This window comes from Tyto alba, unplaced genomic scaffold (assembly GCF_018691265.1).
Source record: "Tyto alba isolate M040663 unplaced genomic scaffold, T.alba_DEE_v4.0 Super-Scaffold_2, whole genome shotgun sequence".
Classification (NCBI taxonomy): Eukaryota; Metazoa; Chordata; class Aves; order Strigiformes; family Tytonidae; genus Tyto; species Tyto alba.
In genome coordinates this window covers 31,204,443-31,228,022 of record NW_024881282.1, presented here as the reverse complement: position 1 = coordinate 31,228,022, position 23,580 = coordinate 31,204,443, and the positions used below count along the sequence as shown (strand labels likewise).

The 23,580-nt window shown below is 40.3% G+C and overlaps 1 protein-coding gene across 3 annotated transcripts in view; it reads left to right on the top strand.

Moving 5' to 3' along the window:
• The window catches only part of LARGE1 (LARGE xylosyl- and glucuronyltransferase 1), a 303,034-nt gene that overhangs the window by 150,898 nt on the left and 128,556 nt on the right, over positions 1 to 23,580 (top strand). For all 3 annotated transcript variants that reach the window (XM_042791992.1, XM_042791993.1, XM_042791991.1), the window contains one exon: positions 9,671 to 9,794. In XM_042791992.1, the coding sequence (XP_042647926.1) occupies positions 9,671 to 9,794 (124 nt within the window). The remainder of the gene's footprint in view (positions 1 to 9,670; positions 9,795 to 23,580) is intronic.

Genomic DNA, 23,580 nt, shown 5'->3' with positions numbered 1-23,580 from the left:
TGCAAATGCCCATTTTTATGGTGGCATGCGTTATCCTTAGCGGTTAGGTTCTCACTGTTTTTCTCTCCTGGTATTTGCATTCATTTTGAGGAGACTGTAATATTCTGTAGCTTTCCAAATGCTCTGTAAATAATAGGAATCTCACAGCACAAAGATTTAAACAGTCTCTTTCTGTGTTACTTCAAAGAAACGTCCCTGTTTCACATAAACCACTCATCTGAGCAATTAGCAAACTTATAAACAATTCTGCCGTATAATGGCAGAATGATGTAATTTGGAAATATATTAAATTAAAAATATGAAATCAAAACAAAGGGAATAACATTGGTACTCTAAGTCTTGTGGATTCTGCCCTTGTCAAGAATATATTTGCTGTTTAGCTAGCAGTACTGCTCATCTCAGAGGATTTGTTGAGCTCAGCAGAGGTGATCAAGATAATGTCCAGTATAGCTAATGAAACCTTAGTACAGTTCCTGCCTAAAACTAGCTTTTCTTACTAGGCATTAAATTGTTTGCTGGAAAAAAAATGTTCTCAAAGAAAAGACAGAGCTTCTTACAGGCATTTCTTACTAATACTCTATAAAACAGAGGCTTCTTAAACATCTGTTGATGCTGTGACTACATGTGCAGAGGGTCCTGCCTCAGAAACACTCTTTTCTTGGATCTTTATCTTTGGAGTGGCAGTGGTGAAGAAGGCTGGAGAATAAACAACAAACTCAGCTGAAATTGAATTTAGAACCAAGATTCCATACACTGATTGCTATGTGCAAACAGTGTCATCTTGGGGACTAATATGTGCTTCAAAAATTGCAATGATTGGAAAGAAGGCTTCTTTTAGATGTTAAGATCTATCTAATTGTAGGAATAAAGGTTGGAGACAGGCCATTATACTGCATTAGGAAGAAGGAGTTAGGGGAGTTGGAGGTGGTTGGTTCAGATAGTGGGTGCTTCATGACATCAGTAGCAAGTTCACCATCTGACTTCAGGGTCATCACTGAAAACAGGCATGGAAACATCTCTTCTCCTAACCCCTCAATGCGCACCAGAGAATGCATCCCAGCTGGCATTGTCCAGTAAGCCAAGCAAAACAGATGTTTTGAAAGGACTGTATGTTTCCAGTGGAGAAGACAGTTTGCTTGTTCTGTCCTAATCTGTAAAGTTAGGCTACTGGTCCTTCATTTGTAGGATCACTGCATTCAATCTCAGATAGTAGTTTTTGCAAGAACAGAATGAACATGACTCCAAACATACTGTCAAAGAGATTTTTTTTTTCCTTTTTGGAAGTTTCTGATCATCAATGTTCAACCAAACCTGAAATAGCAGGTGCAGAATTCACCTCTAACAAGAGTGTAAAAGAGTGCATTGTATAATTGAAAGACACTTGTGTAGAAATCACAGCTGTTACTATGCAGCCAGGCACAGTGTGGGTTCTTCTTGGACAGCTGAGCATTACACCTCAATTCTGCCCTGCAACACCACGAATACAATCTACTGGTTAAACAACTGGGCCCTCAAAGCAGCCATGCTTAATATCCTCGCCTGTTCTGCTGCACTTCACTTGGTGTTTGTTGTAAGAACACTGATTTCATTGAATCTGTCTGAAAGTTATGGAGATGTCATGTGCTTTTATTAGCATTTCCATCTAGTTTAGTAATTAAAACATGCTCCAGCTGTGCATTTTGATTCAAAAAGACATACCTACATTCCCTACTTGTGTAGTGAATTCCTACTTCTCTAGTAGAAAAATTCTGAGAAAAGGGGGCCATGTCAGTCTAATCATCTTCCCTCCATGCATTAACATATTTGTTACACACCCAACTTTGGGCTAGAGTGCTAGATAGAGAGACACAAAACAACAGGGGTGCTGGGTCATTAAGAATAAAAGCTACAGGAGTTTCCATAGATGGAGTGTGCTGTCTCTTCTCTCTTGCATGAATGTACAGCAAATCCTGCATATTGAACATTTCAGCTCTCCCCAGGACTAAAAAAGCAAGTTTCTTATTCTAGTCATACCAAATATATCGTGAGACTTAGGCAAGCTACTTGTTCAAACCATTTGAGAAACTGCATGCGTCTTCATGTTCCAGAGAGTGGGAAGAGGAGGGGAAAGGGATGGCGTGGTTGATTCCTTATAAGAACACGGTAGTTCAGAAATGCGTTTCGTTCCCAATGGAAAAAGGAGCTTGATTCCAGTTTTGTCTTTAGGAAACGTATGCTCAAGCCACAAAATCCCAGCAGCTTTTAACACCCAGTTTGACATAACTGACAGTCTGTTCTCAGGAGGAGACTCAGCAGAGCTGGGATAGTGCAGTGTTTGCAGAGTCTGATAAATATGCATTGGCAGTGCTGCACAGGGGGAGGCTTGTAGAATGAGTACTTAGTCCTAGTCTGCAACTTTCCTGCTTTCCTCTCTTGGGCATCTAATTACTAATTATGAAAGATGTTATAAATCTGTTGCAGGGGTAAAGAAAAAAAAAAAATTCTCTCTAAGCGAGTTTAACACAGCCAAGCTGATACCACTGTGTCCTAAGTGCAACTATACTTTTTCCGAAGCAAAAGACTAAACACTAAAAATAAAAGATATTGGGTCAAATGGACAAAATGAAATGCAAGTGCTTTTGGAAACAGTGCATATAGTAGTATGCAAAAAGCATCTTCATTTCTTTTACAAAACTGAAGCAGTGTCCCGTGGCTAATAGCTCTCTGTGAAACTTTTGCAACTACTGGTCAAGTTACATGGGCCATTTTCAATGTTTTACTCCGTTTCTGAAAATGGAAAACCTCAAGAGTGCCACAGGAACAGACCACGAGTTATAGTTTCATATTGCAAAGATAATTTCTGTCTCTACTTAGGTAAGTCTTAACTTGAGGAAGAGCTAAAATGATTTTTAATGTACTCTTATCTTTTCCAAGGCCAGACTGTACACCATGTTTCACTTGGGAACAAGGAAAGGCCAAAATTACACAGTTATAACATGTTGCTGGCAGTTAGGTCAACCTGAGAATCTGTGAAAAATTAGCTTCTCTTTTGTGCCAGCTCATACTGTTTTGTTTGGATTTTTTTTCCCTATGTTAGTCCCTCTTCTTTGAAGAAGGCATGATTACTTCTTTAGCTGTATGCTTCATCTATCCTACAGTAATAGTTGCATAGTAGTGGCGGTGGGGTGTTGTAGTGTAAAAAAACCCAGTCAAATAGACAAGTGTTATCTAATACCAAGTATCCTCTTTGCTTTAAGAAGGCTGCTTATAACCCTAAAGTTAAGCATATGTCTAAGCATTTTTAAGATTAGGATATGAAATTGTGTTACAGATTGCTGTATGAATAATAAACTTTTTTTTTTCTTCTTAGAATGAGTAGAATGAGGCAAACGAAATGAAAATCTAAATTAAATAAAAAGGTTGACACGTAATTTCCAAGTAAGAGTCACAAGTCAACACTGGCTGGTAATTAAAGCTTATGTAATCTAATGGCTGTATTCCATAGAGACCACTTTGCCTTAATGGAGTTAATTTGAGAATTTAAAACCTTTGTCATTGTTTCCAACTTTTCTAACAAGTCAATCTATTTTGTGGGAGATTCTTCTGGCAAAAACGATAAAGCATGAACTGATTTCTCTGATCCATATAGACACATCAATAATGCACACTTCTTTTTGTATTTTCTAGCTGTCCTAACAATGGAGGCATAATGGAGAAAACAGTGTTTAAAAAAAAATCTGGCCACTAAATCTCTTATTATTTCCTAAAGTGCTTCTAAAAGTTAGCACAAAACAAGAAGATCCATGGATGAGGCAGCTAGTGTATCTTTAGGATATCTCCAATAGTTTGGGGAACATTTTAATCAATACTGGATGTGAAGGGGTATGAAAAATCTGTAACAATTTTCACATTAAAATTCTTCCCATGTGAGAGGGGGATTGTCATATGTGCACTAGGAAAAAAAAAAAAAAATCCCAAGCTGCCTTTTATAATTTCTGTTTGAAGTTCTTGTAACCATTTGTTACAGATATAAAAGGTATTACCTTGTTGTCCTTCCCCTAATAAAGTATAAGTTTTGGAAATAAAGCCCCTGGGCTACTGACCTTTTTATATTCTTAGAAAATAAAATTCCCCTGTTGCAGAGAGAGAACTGTGCAACCAAGCAGCTGCTTTTTGAATTGCTAACAATTGAGCTATGGAATAATACAGAAGGGAAGAGTGAGTCTTGGTTCACTACTCCCTTTTTCAATTGTAGATTTTTGTATTTAACTCTGTGTCAGTGGCTATTCGAAAGGAATGGGCCTCAAATGCTTGAGCAAGCAGATCAAAACTGTGATGAAGAATAAGAAGTTTTGAAATGTAAAAATAAGACATCATGATAAAAAAATATACGGAAGTGCGTACCTCAGAATAGGCTCCTAAATTCATAGCCTGACTTTTAAAATTACTGACTTTTTGTCATTTTACTAACTTTATAGGACCTCAGCAATTCTGAAAATGAGAGCATTCATTTGAACTCCTATATTTAGGCTTAAGAGCCTATATTTAAGCATTCATGCTTGAAAATCTTGGCCAGAATCTCTTTTCATTCACTTTTGAGGAAAGCAATTTAGGAAAATAAATGTGTGTTCTTTACGTATGGTTTACTTTGTCAGATAGTGTTCTGATCTTAAGATAAGTGGAAATACTTTAATATATGAAGATTTGAAGTTTTCTAAATAGAGTAGTTAAAACCTTGAGTTTCCACTTGATGGGAAATACCCATATTTTGAAATGGCATTCTTCCACATTAAGACATTAGCGCATCAGCATTTTCCATGTAGCAGAAACTGTGAAAAGTTGTACTTGGTAAAAATTCAGATGTTCAAAATCTGTGAGATAAATGAGATAGAGTATTTCTGGACCTTGGAAGAAATTCTCTGGCTGTTTCAATACCTATTTCTATAGTAAGGAATCTGGAAGACCTAGGGCTCAGCGTTCAAGGGCTGTCTTCTGAATCCTGGGACACTAGAAACCTTGACTTCCAAGCACATGAATTCATATGAATACTGGGAATTTTCCAGAATTTTGTAAGAGAAGTTTATCAAAATTGTCATATATTGACCTATATTATTCCATAGTTTCATATACTGTCACCATTTACAGTGTAGGACCTTCCATCAGTACAAGACACGACAAACCTCTACTAGGTATGTTTTTTTCTCTCTCTTGATGTGCCCAGTGGAAAATGAGTTATATGCGTTAAAAATAAAGACAACACACAGCTGTGCTGTGAGTTGCTTAGAGAAGTTGAAGTCAAAGGAAGTCCACCTCACATTTGGAACGGGAGAAGGGGAGGTCTCACTTTCTCTGAGGCTTGATTCCAGGTTCCCCTCAACCCAAGAAAGATGTCTTGCACTGAAGTCCTGAGGCTCAGGGAATTGGAAGGAACCTGTTGGGTCGTGTCATTAACCCTCCTGCTATTGCAGGAAACCAGAGCACTGAAATCCTTTTCAGAACTTGATCTACCTTCACAACAGAAAGAAATTTGGTTTCTCTTTATCCAGAGCATCATATTTTTCCTGTTCTGTGCCACTCAGCTTCCACTAGCAAACTTAAGTGTCTTCAGGAGCTTGTTAAACTTCTTCAAAGGCCGTGCCACCATTCCTTGTTACCCAGGTGAGGGACTCTCAAGCCTCCCTCTGGAAGACTCTAGTATCTCCCCCTGCATTTCCCAAACTTTTAAAACTGTAGCTACTAAATGCCTGTGAAGCATAACTCTCCACATGGCTATCCCTTAACTTACCGTAGGAACAGTTTTGTATTGGCTTCAAGGGCACCATGGATCAAATTATGCACTTACAGGAAAAGCAGAAGAGGGCTGGTTAGAAGCCTTATATATGAGATAATCATGATGGTGGAATAAACCCACAGCTGATCTACACTGAACAATATCCAAAACGCTAAGCCACAACAGGCTTTCCAAAAAGACAGTTTTATTTCAGTGTTATAAACCTCATATCCCAAAATGTCTCTGTCCTGGAAGAAGACCAGCCTGAAGAATGGAATATCTTTCATTGACAGCAAATGGTACAGCAGCTAGTGATTGAATCACGTTGGCCAATAATGATGACATCTCTTTCTCATATCCCTTGAGAAAGATTTCTCATCTTACAGAATCTCTTTTGTATCTTCTGCAGTGGACATTTGATCTTTAAGCTTCTGAGCTTGTCTCATAAACACTTTGAAGCAATCCATATCTTCTAGGCTTTGCGTATTGCAGACACCAGAAGAGGTAAAAGGTGTCATCTCTGTGTACGCTGGTGCTGTTACCTTCAGAAGGTCTTCCATGTTTGAGTCTGTGCTCTGTTGGCTTCTAGAGCCATGCTAAACCTCACATTTCACATAAATAAATGTGAAAATCTCATCTGGAGTAGCATAAAATCTCATCTGGAGTAAAATTTTCTGTGGCTGATGCACATTTAGTTGTAGATGTCACCGGGTCACTATTCTGTTTGGGGGATATATTTTTGTAAGTGATAATCTACTGCTTTGCCTCTGACACATACTTTCCTTCCAGCTGAATCTTTACCATGAGGCTAACAACTTGAAAGAGATTTCTGTGTAGGAGTACAACTACTCCTTTTTTCTTTTTCCCAGTAGGAGCTGAACTAAAGAAAATGTCACCCACTTGTTCCCATTTAAGTTTCATACACTCTGGGTCATTCAGATAAGTATAAACTGTTACTGAACATCTGAGTGTCTTTGTATCAGATTTTGTCTTTTCAACTTTTGTGTTTCATCTTGAAATATTTTATATCAATTCCACTTAACTAAATGATGGTTTGAAAGAAGATGTAGCTTTCTTGTTTTTAACTGATTTTTTAATCTTCTTATTCTACTTTGCAATATATAGATAAATGACCCTGAAAAAAAAATGAAAAGAATCTACTAAAGAACACCAGCTGGGAAACAGTCCTACCAGATACCATGCTCAGCCCCTGCTAAGCAGAGGGACCTGTGTGGAATGTGCATGTTGACATTCAACACCTATTTGCCTTGAGATACTGCATTGCTTGTACCCAGAGCCCCTGGTGGTATACTTGGTTTCTCTTGGCCTTTTCTCTGCTAATGAAATGTATTTCTTGATCACTGCTGTTTCCCAATTTTTCTTGGCAAGGTGCCTGGTTACTGCAGAATCTGCATGAGCCAGGATGTCCTCTTCTTCTCTCCTGCTGGGCTGGTGAAGCACATATAATTGCTGTGATTCCTTCAGCTTGGTAATGGGACACTCAGCAGCTGGCAGCCTACACCTTTTCCTCTCCCCTCCTCACTCCAGGGCAAGCTGGAGATTGAAAGGCCTTTGTCTTTTTGGAAAGCCTGTTGCGGCTTAGTGTTTTGGATATTGTTCAATGTAGATCAGCTGTGGTTTTATTCCACCATCATGATTATCTCATATATAAAGCTTCTAACCAGCCCTTTTCTGCTTTTCCTGTAAGTGCATAATTTGATCCATGGTGCCCTTGAAGCCAATACAACAGCTTCCCTGGCATCCCTGGGTGTTGGATTGGATCGTAGGTGCAGTATTTCTAACACTGCAAAATCTATCCATGCATTGCTTCTCACAACAATCTCCAGTTTCTGCTGAGAGACGTGTTATGATACTGTCATAGTTTAATCCCAGTCAGCAACTAAGCACCCCGCAGCCACTTGATCATTCTCCCCCAGTGGGAATGGGGAGAGAATCAGAAGAGTAAAAATGAGAAAACTCACGGGTTGAGATAAAGACATTTTAATAAGTAAAGCAAAAGCCACGTGCACAAGCAAAGCAAAACATGGAGTTCATTCACCACTTCCCATCTGCAGGCGGGTGCTGAGCCATCCCCAGGACAGCTGGGCTCCATCACGTGTAGTGGTGACTTGGGAAGACAGATGCCATCACCTCGAACATTCCCCCTTCCTCCTTCTACCCCCAGCTGTATATGCTGAGCGTGATGTCAGATGGTATGGAATATCCCTTTGGTCAGTTGGGGTTGGCTGTCCCAGCTCTGTCCCCTCCCAACTTCTCGTGCACCCCCAGCCTCCTCACTGGTGGGGTGGGGTGAGGGGCAGAAAAGGCCTTGACTCTGTGTATTCAGGGCTCAGCAGCAACTAAAGCATTCCTGCCTTATCCACACTGTTTCCAGCACAAATCCAAAACAGCCCCATACTGGCTACTGTGAAGAAAATTAACTCTATCCCAGCCAAAACCAGCACAGATACTATGAACCATTATATGTATTGTTACCTTTTCTTGTGAACTGTGTTCAGTGAGGAACATTACTATTCATCAAAGCAATAAGAGTAGCATTAAAAAGAAAGGCACGCATTGTTCATTAACAGAGGAAATGGAGAAAGAGACAACCTTCATCTTTTGAGCTAAACCCAAAAATGTAATGGAAATACATTGGCCTGAACTAACACAGACTTTCTCACTTCTTGTCTACACAGCAGAATGTAGTAGAATCAGCCATCTTTCACTTTAACCAGCGTCTGAAACTATATGCTCCTCTTTTTAGATAAAAAATATCAGTAAACAAGTACATCCATTCACCTTTATAAATTTCACAGAAATGAGACTCCACTATTCCACCCTAGGGGTCAAAGAAAGGTTGAGCCAATGCTAAAGTCTAAATGAACCATCTGTCTTCTTAGTGGCTGTTGCAAACTCTGTCCTTCTCTGCTGACAGGGAAAGTTGCTAAGCTGGGGATAAACGTGGAAAACTGCAAATTATGACTAGCTTCCACTGTCAGGTTTTCATACTCCTACCACAGAAGTTTAGTAAAGACAAGACTTTGTGGCTTACTCTCCGTCAAAGAGACAATCAAGGTTAAAGGATTTAAACATGGTATTTTAAATGTCCAAGTTCACATTACTGTTGAAAAATCCATACACTTTGTCAAACCTTGCCACTCTTGCTGATTCTGGCTTCACTCAGCTTGTTTTGAAGCTTTTCACTTAGCCCCAAGTTCTGTAGCTACAGAGGTGAACCCAAGTCTGGTATTTTGAAGTAAAATATTTTCTTTCTTCCTGCTTTTCTTCAACCCTCCCTCCCTCTTAGGAACAAGGATGTGGGGAGACTTACAATCTCCATTCTATTCACCGTGCCAGTAGCTAGAAAGCACTCACGTAAAACATCTAATTTTGGGTTCCCATAGGACAGCTATTGATACCCCAGGTTTGCTTGGTAGAAAACACGTGTGTAAACTCAGTGGTCCTGGAATTTTACCTCATTCAGATGGTTATTTTTTAACCTTCCCTTTCACCCCCACTTACCACAAAGATAAATTACCAGGTTGACCTAGAAACTGAAAGCAATCGCTTTCACAGCTCAAGACCCCAAAGGGGGATTAACTTGGCCTTCTTTTAAGGAGATTGTAGAAGGGACCAGTTCCTTAGCTGTTATAAATCGTCACATTCCGCTGAAGCCAAAGGAACTATATTTGTGTACAACAACCCAGAAATATATCCACTATTTCTATTATTGTCATGTTTATTCAAATTGTAAGGGTATCGGCATTTTGGTCACAGAGCAGAACTCCACAGAACATGCTGCACACTTTACCTGGAGACCTTAGACACAGATAAAGCTTTGTAAGTTCTGATCTTGTCCTTTTACAGTAGGTATTAGAAACCTTTCAACTAATGCCTTTCCCTCCCTTCTCGTATCAGGCGAAACCCACTCCACTTCCACCTCATCGCAGATGCAATTGCCAAACAGATCCTGGCGACACTGTTTCAGACATGGATGGTCCCTGCTGTGCGCATAGACTTCTATGATGCAGATGAGCTCAAGGTAAAGAAAGACAAATGCAAATGTTTCTCATACAGTTCTGGTTTCATGTCATCCCTTTTTTTATTAATCTCTCTGGATTGGTGACTTCTGGTAGAACTGCTGGCTAAAACTAATTCTAGCCCACATGACTGTAACCCCAGTTGCACTTAACTAGAAGATGCTAAATGGCTAAAAATCAGTCCAGTTTCTCCACGAATGAATAAGATGTTTAGCAGCTTAGAATTTTACCTGCTACCAAGAGGATTCTGGCTGCTCAGGTTGAATTCCATCTGATCACATTATCTTTTGCTAAGGATACTTCTCTCTGGTAGCAATGGTGGAGTCTGAAGTACCTTATTCAATAAGCCCAAGTCTGTTACTGGAAACATTCGACTTCCCTGCATTCCTTAAGCATGGGTGTGTAACACTGTAAGTACACACACTCTGATGAGGTATCAATATTACATTTTGAAATAGCTACATTTTTATCTCGATGCCCTTTCAAAAGGAAAGATCATGAAGAAAGGAGAGTTCCAAGGGAAAAAAAAAATCACTTACTCAAAGCATAAAGTAATTATCTTTTCATAGTTAGAAAGTTTAAATTAGATCACGGAGGCACAGCATTGAGTTTGAGCTGCACGTTTTTTAGCTGTGGAGGTAGAATGAACTATTCATATTTTAGCATTTGGAGTTGGTGGCAGTAATTTGTATGACTTATCAGACTGTTCTGAACAGCACCCTGAAACAAGGAAAAACCAAAATTTAGCAAATTGCTGCGCTAATTAAGGGGTAGATTCAAATCATACCATCTTGTAGAATCTTGAGTACAAAAAGTTGTAGAAAGAGATGGAAAAGGGAAAAAATTCCTTGAGATCCTTGAGAAAAATACTTTATTTCTAGCTGGTTTTATTGTTTTATTGGTCTTTCTGCATGAAGCCATAAGCTGATATTAACTTAATTAGCTAGAGTTCTCCCTTCTGTTCTTTACAGCTTCATAGCAAGGAGGAGGTTTATTCTGGTAAATCTTGTACGTGTCTATATTACATGTGCTTTTCTGCAAATTGTAGGGTTTTACAGTGCTTAATTAGCCTCTCAGCTGGGGAAGACAGACCTCTTAGTGTTTTCCTTCTGGTCATTTGGGTATGGTCCAATCTAGTTAAGTAAATAATAACCAAGAGAGCTTACTTCAGTGATCCCCAACTTGCTGATTTATAGTCAAAGCACTGTGCAGATATGAGGCTACAGAGCAAAGTCTTGTTTTGTCCCTCCCTCTTCACTCAACTTTAATTTTTGATGACCTAAAGCAACACTGGACTGTCTTGCCTGTAACCTGTAGGCTTTAGGTTGGGGACCACTTTCTTACTGGATGCAGCTAGTGATGCACAAATGCATCTTTCTAGGTCTGCCACTCTTGCTCGGAGCTCATCATGCTGCATACTAAGCATTTTCCCTGATTTCAGTAGCCAAAAAACACAGTATAAAGTAGTACTCAGCATAGGTGAATGTGATGGACACTGCCAAAGGACAGCAGAGTTGTAAATGTAAATGGAGTTTTAAGAAGCCAGGTATGATGCTGGCTCATATCCAGAGCATTCTGCAAGTTTTAGAAAAGAAGACAGGGGCACGGAGGAGCTGTTTACAGACAGCTGTGGGAGCTGATCCCGTTTGTTTCCTACATAGCCTCTAGAGAGAATTTAATGATCGTTTTGGGTTCGTGTATTTCACCTGTACTCATGTGAGCTATTTTATGCTGTCCAGTGTTAAGAAAATATAGAGCTGATGCTGGAATGTTTACTAGAAAGTCTGCCTTTCTCTAGAGTGATCTATGAATCCAGTGTTACAGTATATACTACGTTTCAGTTTTAATGACCCTCCATAGTTCTTTTTTAAACCTCTAATCAACACCAATTGCTGACATTTAAAAGAGTTTAGACTGAACAATAGCTTGAGAAATTTTCTGCTTAGCTTTCATCCACCAGTGTTTCATTGTTTCGGAATACATCTGAGCTGATACAGAAAACATTTCATTTCATGTTTGTTTTTTTCCCTTTGGATATGTGTAAGCTTCCAGCCTCTTACTTCTAATGCAGCAGGAGTTGGCATGTTAGTTTAAGCCCTTAAATCCTGGGAAAAGTCCTGCTCCACCTCCTGCTCTTGTTCCTGCTCAAACCGTGGAAGGGAGCACATAACGTTAGATCCTCCATAAAGAGTATGGATGCTTTTTTGTTTTCAAGTAGCTCTTTAGAATTCAGGCAACAGTTTCCACTAGAGTATTAATTTTTTAAAAGGCAGAATATGGAGACTAAGATGTTTCACAACGTTCTTTAACGTACCATGAAGCTCTTAAAATATTTGCTGTTTAACTTAGTGTTAGAGCAACCAGTATTCTGAAGGAAGGTGTCGAAAATAAGTCTCAGCAGTAGGTGTTGTTTTCTGTCAGGTTTTAGAGGAGAGCTGGACACTTCACTGCAGGAAAGGGAAGAGAAGGAACCACTGTTTATCCCAGAATTTCTGGACCCAGCAAACCAACATGCCTACTTTGTCTACTGCTGTGAATTAAGCATGTCAGATGTTCCTTTTAAAATTTAGAGAACTTTTCTTTTTCCTTTTGCAAGGTGACACAGCTGTTTGTGTTCATCCTGTACCACAAAGGATCTATATTCATTCTCTCCCTAGTGGCAGGTGCCACCAAACTAACACCAACCTGCTTGGAAGGGGGATGAAGCACAGGAAAGGTTGACCAGGGAAAGGTCTATCTTTGCTTGAGGCACATGATAGGGGATGGGGTGGAAGAGGAGGATACTTGGCTGTGGACCTGAGACAAGATAACATCATTTCCAGGAAGGGGGTCAGACACTACTGAGATGGGAACTTATGGGATATATTTATTTTAAACAGCTAGTTTAATGATTTTAACAGCCAGTATACCAAGACACTTGTAACCTCCCCCAATATAACCTGGCCTTTCTCCTTATTGTCTTGACAATAACTGCAAGGGAGATCGGTGCTTAAAAGCTCTCCCTCAACTTAGAAGCTGTTCAGATTGTGAACGGTACTGCCAGTGCAGCTCTCTCCCATTAACTAAACTTACTACATGCAGTTAGTAAGCGGCAGTAAGCATCCCTAAAGTGTGGGCAGCTGATAATGGTGCCAGTAATCGAGCCATGCCATAGCTGCAGACTTCACTCTTGTTCTACCCAGTGTGGCCCACACACAGCTCTTCCAAATTTGTGTGGTCACATACGACTGTGACTACAAACTGGAACGTTACTTGGCAATGTAGGTTCACTTTATGTGACCACATTAGTCATGTTACTCAGCTTTGGTCCTAATGCAGTAGATGTAGCTATTACAGCAATGCAGCCCACAAAATAACTGGAAACTGAAGATTGTCTTCTTTGAACATTAAATAAAAGAAAAAAACATACTTCTGAAACATTGATCTGAAAGACCTATTACCGCTGCGTCTTGCAAATATCAGGCTGCAGGATATTGTGTTTTTTTCAGTTCAGTCTTATATGAAGAAACTCCAGAGCTAACCAGTGAAGATGTGCAACACAAGCATGTAGCTTCTACACTTCGTTATTCAACATGGAATCTCATGTCAGTGCACTCACAAGGAAGTATAGGCATTAAACCCACTGCGATCTGCATTGGCCCAGAGCAGAAGGAGCTGCTGATAAAGCAGCACCATATGTGTGATATGTGGAATACAGATGAGGTGAGTTTGTTTTCCCAGATGTTGCCTGGCAGACTGCTGACAACGTCAGGTGAACTGAGGGAAGCAGAAGGTAGAATAAGCAGTTGGCTGCGCTGCTGTGTGTAAATCCTGATGGCCCAGATAAGCATAGTCTCTTCATCACTGGTAAAGCAGAAAAGCCATGTCCTTTAAATAGTTCAGCCCACAAATGTGCTGCAATTGATCCGTGAACTTGAAGGTAGGGATGGTGAACAGGTTTTTGCAGTAGATGAGCATTTGACCTGAAAGTGAAATGTGAAAAGCTCCATACTTCACTGCATATATGGCCAATATTCCAGCATTTACTGTTCCCAGAAACAATAGACCACAAATCTCACTACCAGTGCTGCCTGAGGTGATTTCATATCGGAAATGTTGATGTTGTCTGCACACTCAGTCAAAATCAGTGATGAGATCCAGAGAACAAAACCAGCCTGGCTTAATGAGTGGCATAAATATTGCCTAACTTTAGGCATTTACTTAAGCATGAGATGAATCACTTCTTAGACACTTCCATCTGAACTGGGAAGGCAGATCACTAGGTCAGACGTTGACATCATTTGGTCAGATAGGTGGGCAAGGGTTATGAGAGTAAAGCAGAAAAATAAAGTTTAATTCTTTAATTATAATTGCAGCGTAGCCAGGCCTCAGGTCCGTGCCTGTCTGCTCTCCCAGTGCATTTAAGTTACTAATTCCCAGAGTCCAGGAACTCCCAGGCTAGTCGTCTGTGCAGATAAAGGGCTGGTCTGAGACAGCAGACCAAGTTGAAAGTAGGTGATTGACTGAACTGCTGGCCATCTGCACAAGAGGTATCTGACAGACTGTTACAAGAGGTGTCCCAGTGGGAATTTCAGACAGTTCTTGAGATTTCCCAGGTGGTCCCTGCTGTGTCTAGACCATTTTGTATGTTTAAATGTATTGATTAACAGCCTGGGTGGAGAATCTGGTTGTTGTGGAGAATCTGGTTGTCCTGGAGATTCCCAGACAGTTCCTGCTGCAAAGTTAATCAGTTGTACAAGGGTAAGAGAATTGATAGAAACAGTTCTTACACGTGTAGAAATGATCATGTAGGACAGTCTTTTGTACCTACTTATGATAGTTATGAAGTGGTTTGTGTGTAGGTTAAGGTAATGTACAGTGGTGGATGGCGCATGTCTTGCAATAGTCATGTAGGACCACAGGCCAGCTGGATTATTAAAATTGGACAGTTTTAGGAAGTCTCACCCAATCCAACTAAGATGCCCTTTCAAGGACCCTTACCATGGAGACTCCCTTCACCACCTGGACAGCAACCAAGTGTCCTCTTTGACAAATTGTACTGTCCATGCAAGTGTTACTCAAAGCCAATACCCCAGTGATGTTAACTGCTTTAAAGTATGCTCTGTTTGTAAGTGTCTGTGCGACAAATGACACCAAAAGCAAATCAAATGCCATGATGTTTTTTGCTACCAGTGGAAGCCTTTCCAATGAATGATGGCATTGGTGGGGCTATATGTATCATACGTTGTCATGTACCAATTTTGGAACCACGTTCAAGGAAATGCTTCCAACAGAACTGCAGATACCACCTGCTGAACATGGGAGAGAAGGACCTGACTGACAATTAGGAAAATGTGACATGATATTTGATGAACAGATCATTAGCTTAGTGTTAGTCAAATCGATTGCAGAGGATAACGATGATAGCAGTGTTGATAAAGCCTTGAACAACAAAACTGGCCAGCATTGTCCTGCGTTCCACCACTTTCCTGGTCAGGCAGTTCCCCTGGATGTTGCAGAAGCAGCCATCGATAACAATTTATTTTCACAGGACTAGTGACTGGCTACTAACTGTCATGGATTATAACAGTTAGACTATATTTGTGTTGCGTTGCATGCAGATTATATAACATTCAAGGGCAACGAGTGATTGTTTATGTTAAGCGGTTCACTGTGTGCCTCAGAGGCAGGCACACAAAGTTATCAGACGTACATTACTTTCCTTCCTTTCTTTTCCACTTCATATGCAAGCTCTAATTGCTATTAATGCAATACAGGATGTGAAACACAGCATCTGATTATGTTTACATTCTTTTATGCAGGGGTAGGTATTCAGTTAAAGTGTTTCTACAGCTCTGTGGTTTTGGTCAAGTACTGTCACATGTTATGGTGGGCTTGCAATGCTCCTGCATTTCACCAGTGTTTTGTCTTTCTGTAAACTGGCCTACTGTACATGTCAGTGAAATAACAGGCATAGGCTGCTGTTTCTTCCTGCCATTTCCCTTTCTCTTTTAAGGAATTGTTACCGGAAAGTGGTAATTAATTCAGTCTCTAAGACTCAATTTTGGAGTTTTAGAAAGCAGGCATTCTTTATTACAGCGCCGGACACACAGGGGAGAGCTCCTCCTAATGTGTGAGTGTGAAAATGGAATCAGCAAACATTTAGACTGCCTTAATCATACATATCCACTGCGTTTTTATCATATTCATAACTTTTCCAGGAAGTCATTTGGCATATGTTAATGTCTCTTGCACATGTCAGCTGGAGTCTTCGGTTGGTCGTCGGGGGTCTTCAGATGAAGGCTCGTAGTCTTCTTCACTGTGTCTGCCAGCTGACCCTTACTGCTGTGAAAACTCAGTCCTGTGGTCCCGTACACCCTGTCTTTCAAGGACAGCCTGCTCAGGTTTTGTTGCTAATTTGCAGCTTCTTTATGTTTCTTTGCACCTGCAACTACAAGGCCATACCGCCCCCAGTAAGATTATTTATGAGTTCCTTATCCTACGGTTATTCTAACTATTCCTCAAAAGATCAGTATTTGTTCTGCAGCACAATTGTTAAATGATTAAAACATCTTAAATTGATCTTAGTAATTCTGTTCCACAAATACGTATTTTCTAATAATCTTAGTTTGCGGGTATCAGAATGATACTTTATTTTTTAAAAAAAATTCTAATTTAAGATTTTGAAAATTAAAGTCTATGATCAAAACATTGTATAGATTTTCATAACTTGCATGGCTTAATTTTAGACTTGAATTTCCACATTATAATTGCGATTTTGTGTATTTGCTAATGAACACGTTGAATATTAGAGACATGAAGTCTCAGGTGATAAAATATGCTTGTGGTTGTGACACAGTGCTGTCCTGCTAAGAACAGGGCCTTTTATACATGGTTTTCAGTACAGATGACTGGACGTTAACAGACCAGGTTTTGTAAGCCAAGATATTTTCCTTCAGACTGCTTGGGAGGAAATGAATATCCACCAAGAAACAGATAGCAATTCAAACCCCCCAGCACAGTGGAACCTTTGTGAAGTGGTCAGAATCTATCCATGCAGACTGAGTAGCCTAAGCAGTACTGCCTCTGCCCTCCCGGTCCCTCTTCTGCACAAAAAAAAAAGCCATGCAACATTGCAAATTATTACTAGATGTGCTTTCCATTATTATTCAGGCCTAGAATATGAGAAAAGTAATTTAACATAAAATCACACTGGGTCTTAAATTTCTGCCCATTCTAAGCAGGTGGTGATGAAAGAAGTGGTGTGGAAATTGTTGAGGCTGGTCAGACATTGGTAATGAGAAGGGGAGCCATGGTGCTGTTACCGACTTCCAGCGGTTGTCATCTGCTCAGTGACATCTAGCTTTCACGAGCAGCCTCACCTCTGACTTCGTGGAGGGGGGAGGATACCAAAGGTGGAGTAGCTTTTTGCAGATTTTTGTGTAATTTCTCCTTGGCTTTAGAAATGTCAGTTAATTTAAGATTGGGAACTGTAAGAACTTGGTATATGGGATGAAGCTCAGTGTGAGGCAAGAAGGTGCAGTATTTCCTGGGCCTCTTTCAAGGGTCCCCGTCTGCCTACTGTGTTATATTGTGCAGTGCTTTTACTGCACAACTGGCTATTCCAAAGGAAAGCCTCGTGCCTGACTTTATAAACCCCTTACACATTCCTACTGCTGCTGGTGTTTTGACAGCATCAGAGTTCTCTGCTAATTTTATAATTTATCTCTAACTGTTGTGACCTTCTCTGTAGCTCCACCTTTTTCTTGATTCTAGGGAAGAGCAGTACAGTCACTGTACTACCTCCACCAGAAAGCCAGGGTAGTTGCTCTTCATAACATATGTAAAGTGAGGAATAAGGAGCCAACTCTCTTCCAGTGACAGCACCCACATTTGTATCATAGCAGCTGACTGTGACATTTCAATAGCAAGGATTCCTGTTTGGCATTCAGCTTCTTAAACATGACTCTTATTACAGAAACATGTGCTGCACCTCCAGGGAAGGCTATTTTATCAGAGAATGATAAAAAGATGAATAACTGCACATGAGATTTTAAAAAAAAAAAAAAAAAAAAAGCTTGACAAAAATTATCCAATGTGCCCTGGAAAAAAAGAAGTTAAAAACATGCAGTGCCTCAAATTGACTACTGCAACTATTGTTAGTGCTATGTATCCCCATTACAGCAACTGCTTTCTCAGAACCTTATCATCCATCAGGGAGAAATTAAAGGATTTTGCTGTCCTAACCTTGGAGATATGAAAATTATTTAACACTTTGTTCTGCATAAGGGGTACAGTTTGCATATCCCCCATAATTTCTGGGGAAAGTTAACGGTCATCCTGTGTTCTAGCACATTTTATTTTCTTGGCACTAACAGATAAAAGGCTGGGATGACATGTAATTACTATGGTCTTAGACCTTGATGGCTTTTCACTTACTGGTAAGGACACCTCCCTGTCATAGGGCATTCGTTTCCTGATAGAACAGCAGCAGTGACTGCTCAAGGCATTCTGATTAAGGATTGGTATTGATGCGAGCATCTTCTAAAAATGTTTCGTCATCTTTGCTTTTAGATTTCCAAAGAGCTGAAGTACATCTCTAACTCCATGTCTGATTGATAAGCTGAAAAATTATATCAGGCTGGAAGAACTCCAAGAATATCTTTGATTCACCACCAGGGAGCTGGAATTGTTAGAATTCATTGTTTGTAAAGTACTTGGCGTTGGCTTGTTTCTGAGAAGCAGCTGGAATTCGGGAAAGTGTTGCATTTTAGTTCGGATATGAACTCCTTCCCATGGAGCAGTCCAGCAGCAAGTGTAGATAGAAAGTATTCTGAAGGGCCAGGGCTGAAATGGTCATTCTTGTGGCAAAAAAAAATACGTTCATCTTACCTGAGCACACCTCTTTGTATGACACTTTTTCGCAGCACTGGAAATTACAGGCCATGCTGTGTGTCTGACGTAGCGAGAGCACACAGTGAAGTGAGGTCACCCTTCTCACAGGTCTTCTGAGCCAGCCTGGGTAAGGACATTCAGGCTGATTTGGAGTTTGAGTACCTGCTTCAGAGGGGAGATACATAATAAGGTTATTAATTAGATGCCACCGATGGCACCTCTTTTTTAGCCAACGTGGAACATTTGAATTTCTAAATTAAGAAATTTTATTTCTGTTAGTGCAGGTACCGCTTTTCAGATCAAACTAACTTAGTCCTGAAAAAGCTTAATTCTTTTCATTTTGAGGGTAAAATGATGGTGTCTGGGTCTCACCCTTTCAGCAACAAAGATGAAAACTCAGCATACACTATTCTATTACTTCAGGTTTGACCCCTTTCACAGTTGTGTGGGTTCTACAGTTTTTAGCTGATACAGTGGAAAGCCTTCCTAAAATGATTCCAGCTGTATTGTCTTTATCAGCCACTTAAGATCTGTGTTCATGTGTCTATCTGACTGCATTTTTATCTGGTGGTCCTTAGGGTGAAACTACAAGATTACATGGAATTAGGGTGGCACAGGTGGCCTTAGCCCTCACACCACAAGTTCCAAGAAGTGTAAGAGATACATGTCTGCCACATGGACACTTGCTTTAAACACCACTCATGCAAATTAGCAGTTATCTGAAGTATTTGACCAATATTTAATGAGGATCTAGGCAAGAAGGTCATGACTGGTGTCATGAACATAAAGTTCAGTATTTCTTGCTTTGGAGGAGCTCAGATTTCCCAATAATGTCTTTATTTTCTTCAGATTGTTTCTCTGGTTAATGCTGCATTGTTTGAGAGACACGTTATCTCTTTCTAGTAACAAAAATGATACTTTTTCCCCCCCCCGTTGTGTTCAGTGTTTCTTATACTAGGTTATTGTTAGTATTTCTTGTTCATAATTGTAATACATTTTATCCTTTATTATCCTTTTTATCCCAGATGTATTCCTGGAGCTTTTTAGTCCCAGGAGTTTTGATCTATTATAATACTTACCATTGGAGAAAAGAACACTGTTTCATGTAATTTTTGTTCTCTTGAAGCAATAATTGCGATATAAGAAGTTCTCACTCATCTGGCCTCCAACCCTGCAGAATGGAAGATTATCTGTTTTCCTGCAAATTCTTTGCTTTTGCTGAAAATAAGAGAACTAATAGTTCTTTATAGGATATGGCATTTTTTTTCTACCAGCTGGATGTGTGTTCCACCCACTAATGGCCTCTTTTCTTGGTGCAGCATTTTCAGCTGTTGAAGTTTCACCGTTCGTGCTCTGAAAGTAGAAGCAGTAGAAGTTTAGGTCTGGAAAGAGGTGATTTACTGGTGAGGTGCCAGATAGTAGCTAGTGATTTCCTTCTGAACAGAAGAATGAATGCTTTTTACTCATATGTATTTGCTATGTTTTGACTTCATATTAGGATGTCAGAGGTCTGGTGAGAGCTGCATTCCTTTCCACATCCTTTCCACACATCATCATCATCTGCAACTCTGGCTGTTACATTGAACTACATTCTGGGTTGTATTGGATACAAACAGGACAAGATCTTTCACTCTTAAAAGGGTGACCCAACATTTTGGGGTTTTGGCTAGGGTTTTTTTTGCACATGATAACTAATATTTTAGACCTGCAGTCTCCTGCCGGGCATTACTTGGTTAATAATAGTCACTGTAACTATTCTGCTACCTTCTTTCATCAACTTTAAAAAAGGACTCTTGCACAAAAACCAATAGGGAAAAAAATTCCCCTTCACATATATTTTTGACACTGAGCTGAGTCTATTGTCTGTCCAATATAATGTGTTTGTGCAGGAGACAGTGTTGCTTTTTATTCTAGACAGTGCATCTTGATGATACCTGTTTAATATCCTGACATTGTGCAAAATGTAGATTGGATGCGTCTGGACTTTGACCCTAAGAGCTGCATGGAAATTTGCCAGGACATATAATGGCTGCAGCTAATGTGCACGTATTTGCATAGTCACTAAAATTAAAAAGCTGGGTATGTATCTTCTCTGATGGATTAGTACAAAAAGCTTGTTGATTTGAGTTCACTAGCAATTAAAGTGTGCAATTGATCTTTCTTATCTTTCCATACAGGTGAAGTGAGAAGGGCAGCCATGAGTTGCTTTTGACCACTGGCCAAATTCTAGCCAGATCTACCTGTCAGCCAGCTTTTAGCAGAAAGCTCTGGCTTCCCGCCATTTTATCTAGTCCAGCTTGTGTGTTTCTCTTCACCCATTCACTGACAGGAAGGAAAAAAAAGAAAAAAAAAAAAGGCTTTATCTTATCTTCTAGGGAAGACTTGCACTTTTCCCTCTGCTGGAGAGGTAGGACTGTGAGGCTGGTGTATGTTTTATTCTCACTGACCTCTCTCAGGATGCTCTGGCTCTTGTAGGTTCTCCACCCTTGACTACTGAAAACAGCTGGAGTTGAGGCCAAAGGCCCCAAAGGAACAAGAAACAGCACTGAGACTGGCCAGACTTTTCTATTCTGCAGTCTCATCTTGCACAAATGGAGAAAAACGGAGAGGGCATTCAACGTTTTGGAGATAGCAAGAAACAGTGGAGAAAATTAAGAATGTTTCAAATGAGAGTAAAGAAGAGGACTCAGATTCAACTGGAAACTGGCTGTTTGAGTTTGGTGGGGCTAAGCAAGGAGGGAGGAATGGAAACCTTGTGGAGGAAAGCCAGACAAAGACCTAAAGGGAGGGAGATAATCTTCAAAGATCCCAGGCAGTGAATTTCTTTTGGTCTTTTATTTTCTGAAGAAGCTGTATGGCTTGAATGTCTCGTTACCTAAATGGCAGAGACAAAGAACCATCCATTTTACTTTATATAACAGGCTGCAGTTTCATCCATATAAAACATGTTGGTTCCAAACACAGAGCATGGCTTAACTCTTGGCACCCTCAGTTAATTTTGTTATTAAGGAAGTTGTTTTGAAGAAGCATTCTTAAATCAGGTTTTTCCCACTTGTCTGCCCTTTGTGTATATCTGTGTATTGGTGAGAGATTGGGAAAGGAAAAAAAAAAAAAAAAAAAAAAAACCAAGCATCAGTCAGACTGTGTTACAGACTTTGCTACAGAGATGAGAATTAATTTGCAGTTATTCTCCTTTGCTGTATGCTGATGCTGGTTTGGGAGGTTTTGTTTGTTCTGCCTTTTTAATATCTAATCTTCCTTTCCAGTTGTGGCTTGCTCCATGGTTTCTGCATTTGCTCTACATTATCCAGGACCCAGAGGTTCAGATAATCATCCATTTCTATCTCAACCTTTTTGCCCACTGCTATTTGTATCCAGACTTGTTGCATGTATGTGTGGAAGATATCATCTGTTCACAAAGCAAAAGATGAGGCAGAATTCTATTAAAGTCACCAGTGCTTCTGCGATGAGTAAGAACAACAGCAGCAAAGGCCAGCAGAAATAGAAAAATAATTTTAGCAAAAATGTAAAAATTCCCATCTCCTTTCAGTTGTTTCTCGGTGTGAATTATTATTATTTCTTTAAATACTCAGGCATGAGAAATTCTGAATCTAGAAAAGTTACCCAGCTTTGCTGGATTCCTGGTTTCCTTGACAACCATTCATATAAATAGTAAGGACCTCTTATGGGGGGGAATATCAGTGTAATTGAAACCTGTGAATCACTCAGGAAAAAATTAAATTCAAGGTCGAAGTTACAAGTTATCCAGCAAACATTAACAGAAGAGTCTGTTTTCATTTAAATAAGGCTATTCTGTTAGTGTTTGAGGGGTACCTGACAAGGATGGAACAAACAAGGCAGTGATTTTCCAAAGATAAGATGCAAGAAGGTTCCTTTTGGCATTCCCCCTGAGGAAGCTGTTACAGATGACAGTCACCTTCTTCCTCCCAGGCTCTTTGGTCACTTGGAATTGGTTTCTCTAGCTTGCTTTTGATTCTTCTTCTTATTACCTGTAAAACAGAAATAGAGTGTGCTAAAGACAGGCATGAACGTTACCCGTATTTAAGCATTAACCTGATATTCCCCTCCTTTCTCAATGATTCAGTTAGCCCAATCTCAGCAACAAGATGCTGATCTTGGTCTCCTGGAAGCAAGAGAGTGAGAAAGAGGGTCAGCCAGATGTCCCTGCAAAGAGTTTAGATATTGTGAGGTATAGTCTATGTGAAATCATAGAATCACAGAATACTAGGGTGGAAGGGACCTCAAGTATCATCTGGTCCAATCTTTCCTGGCAAAAGCACTGTCTAGGCAAGACAGCCCAGCACCCTGTCCAGCTGAGTCTTAAGTGTCCAATGTTGGAGAATCCACCACTTCCCTGGGGAAATTATTCCAGTGGCTGATGGTTCTCATTGTGAAAAATGTTCCTCTTGTGACCAACCAGAATCTGCCCAGGAGTAACGTGAACCCATTACCCCTCATCTTTTCCATGGGACTCCTTGTAAAAAGGGAGTCCCCATCTTCTTTGTAGCCACCCTTTAAATACAGGAACACAGTAATAAGGTCTCCCCTAAGCCTTCTCTTCTCAAGGCTGAACAAACTCAATTCTCTCAGCTGTTCCTCACGTGGCAGCTTCCCAGTTATCTCTGTCCCTCCTCTGGACCCTGTCCTCCCATCCTGCCCACAGCTTTTTTGAATAGTGGGGTCCAGAACTGAGCACAGTATTCCAGGCATGGCTGACAAACACTGAGTAGGGTGGGGTAATGACTTCTTTATCTGCTGGTGATGCCCTTGTCGATGCAGCCCAGAAGCCTGTTGGCTTTCCTTGCCACAGCAGCAGCAGCTCACTGCTCACTCATACTGAGCTTGTGTACACCAGGACCCCCCGGTCCCTTTCCACAGAGCTGCTCCCCAGCC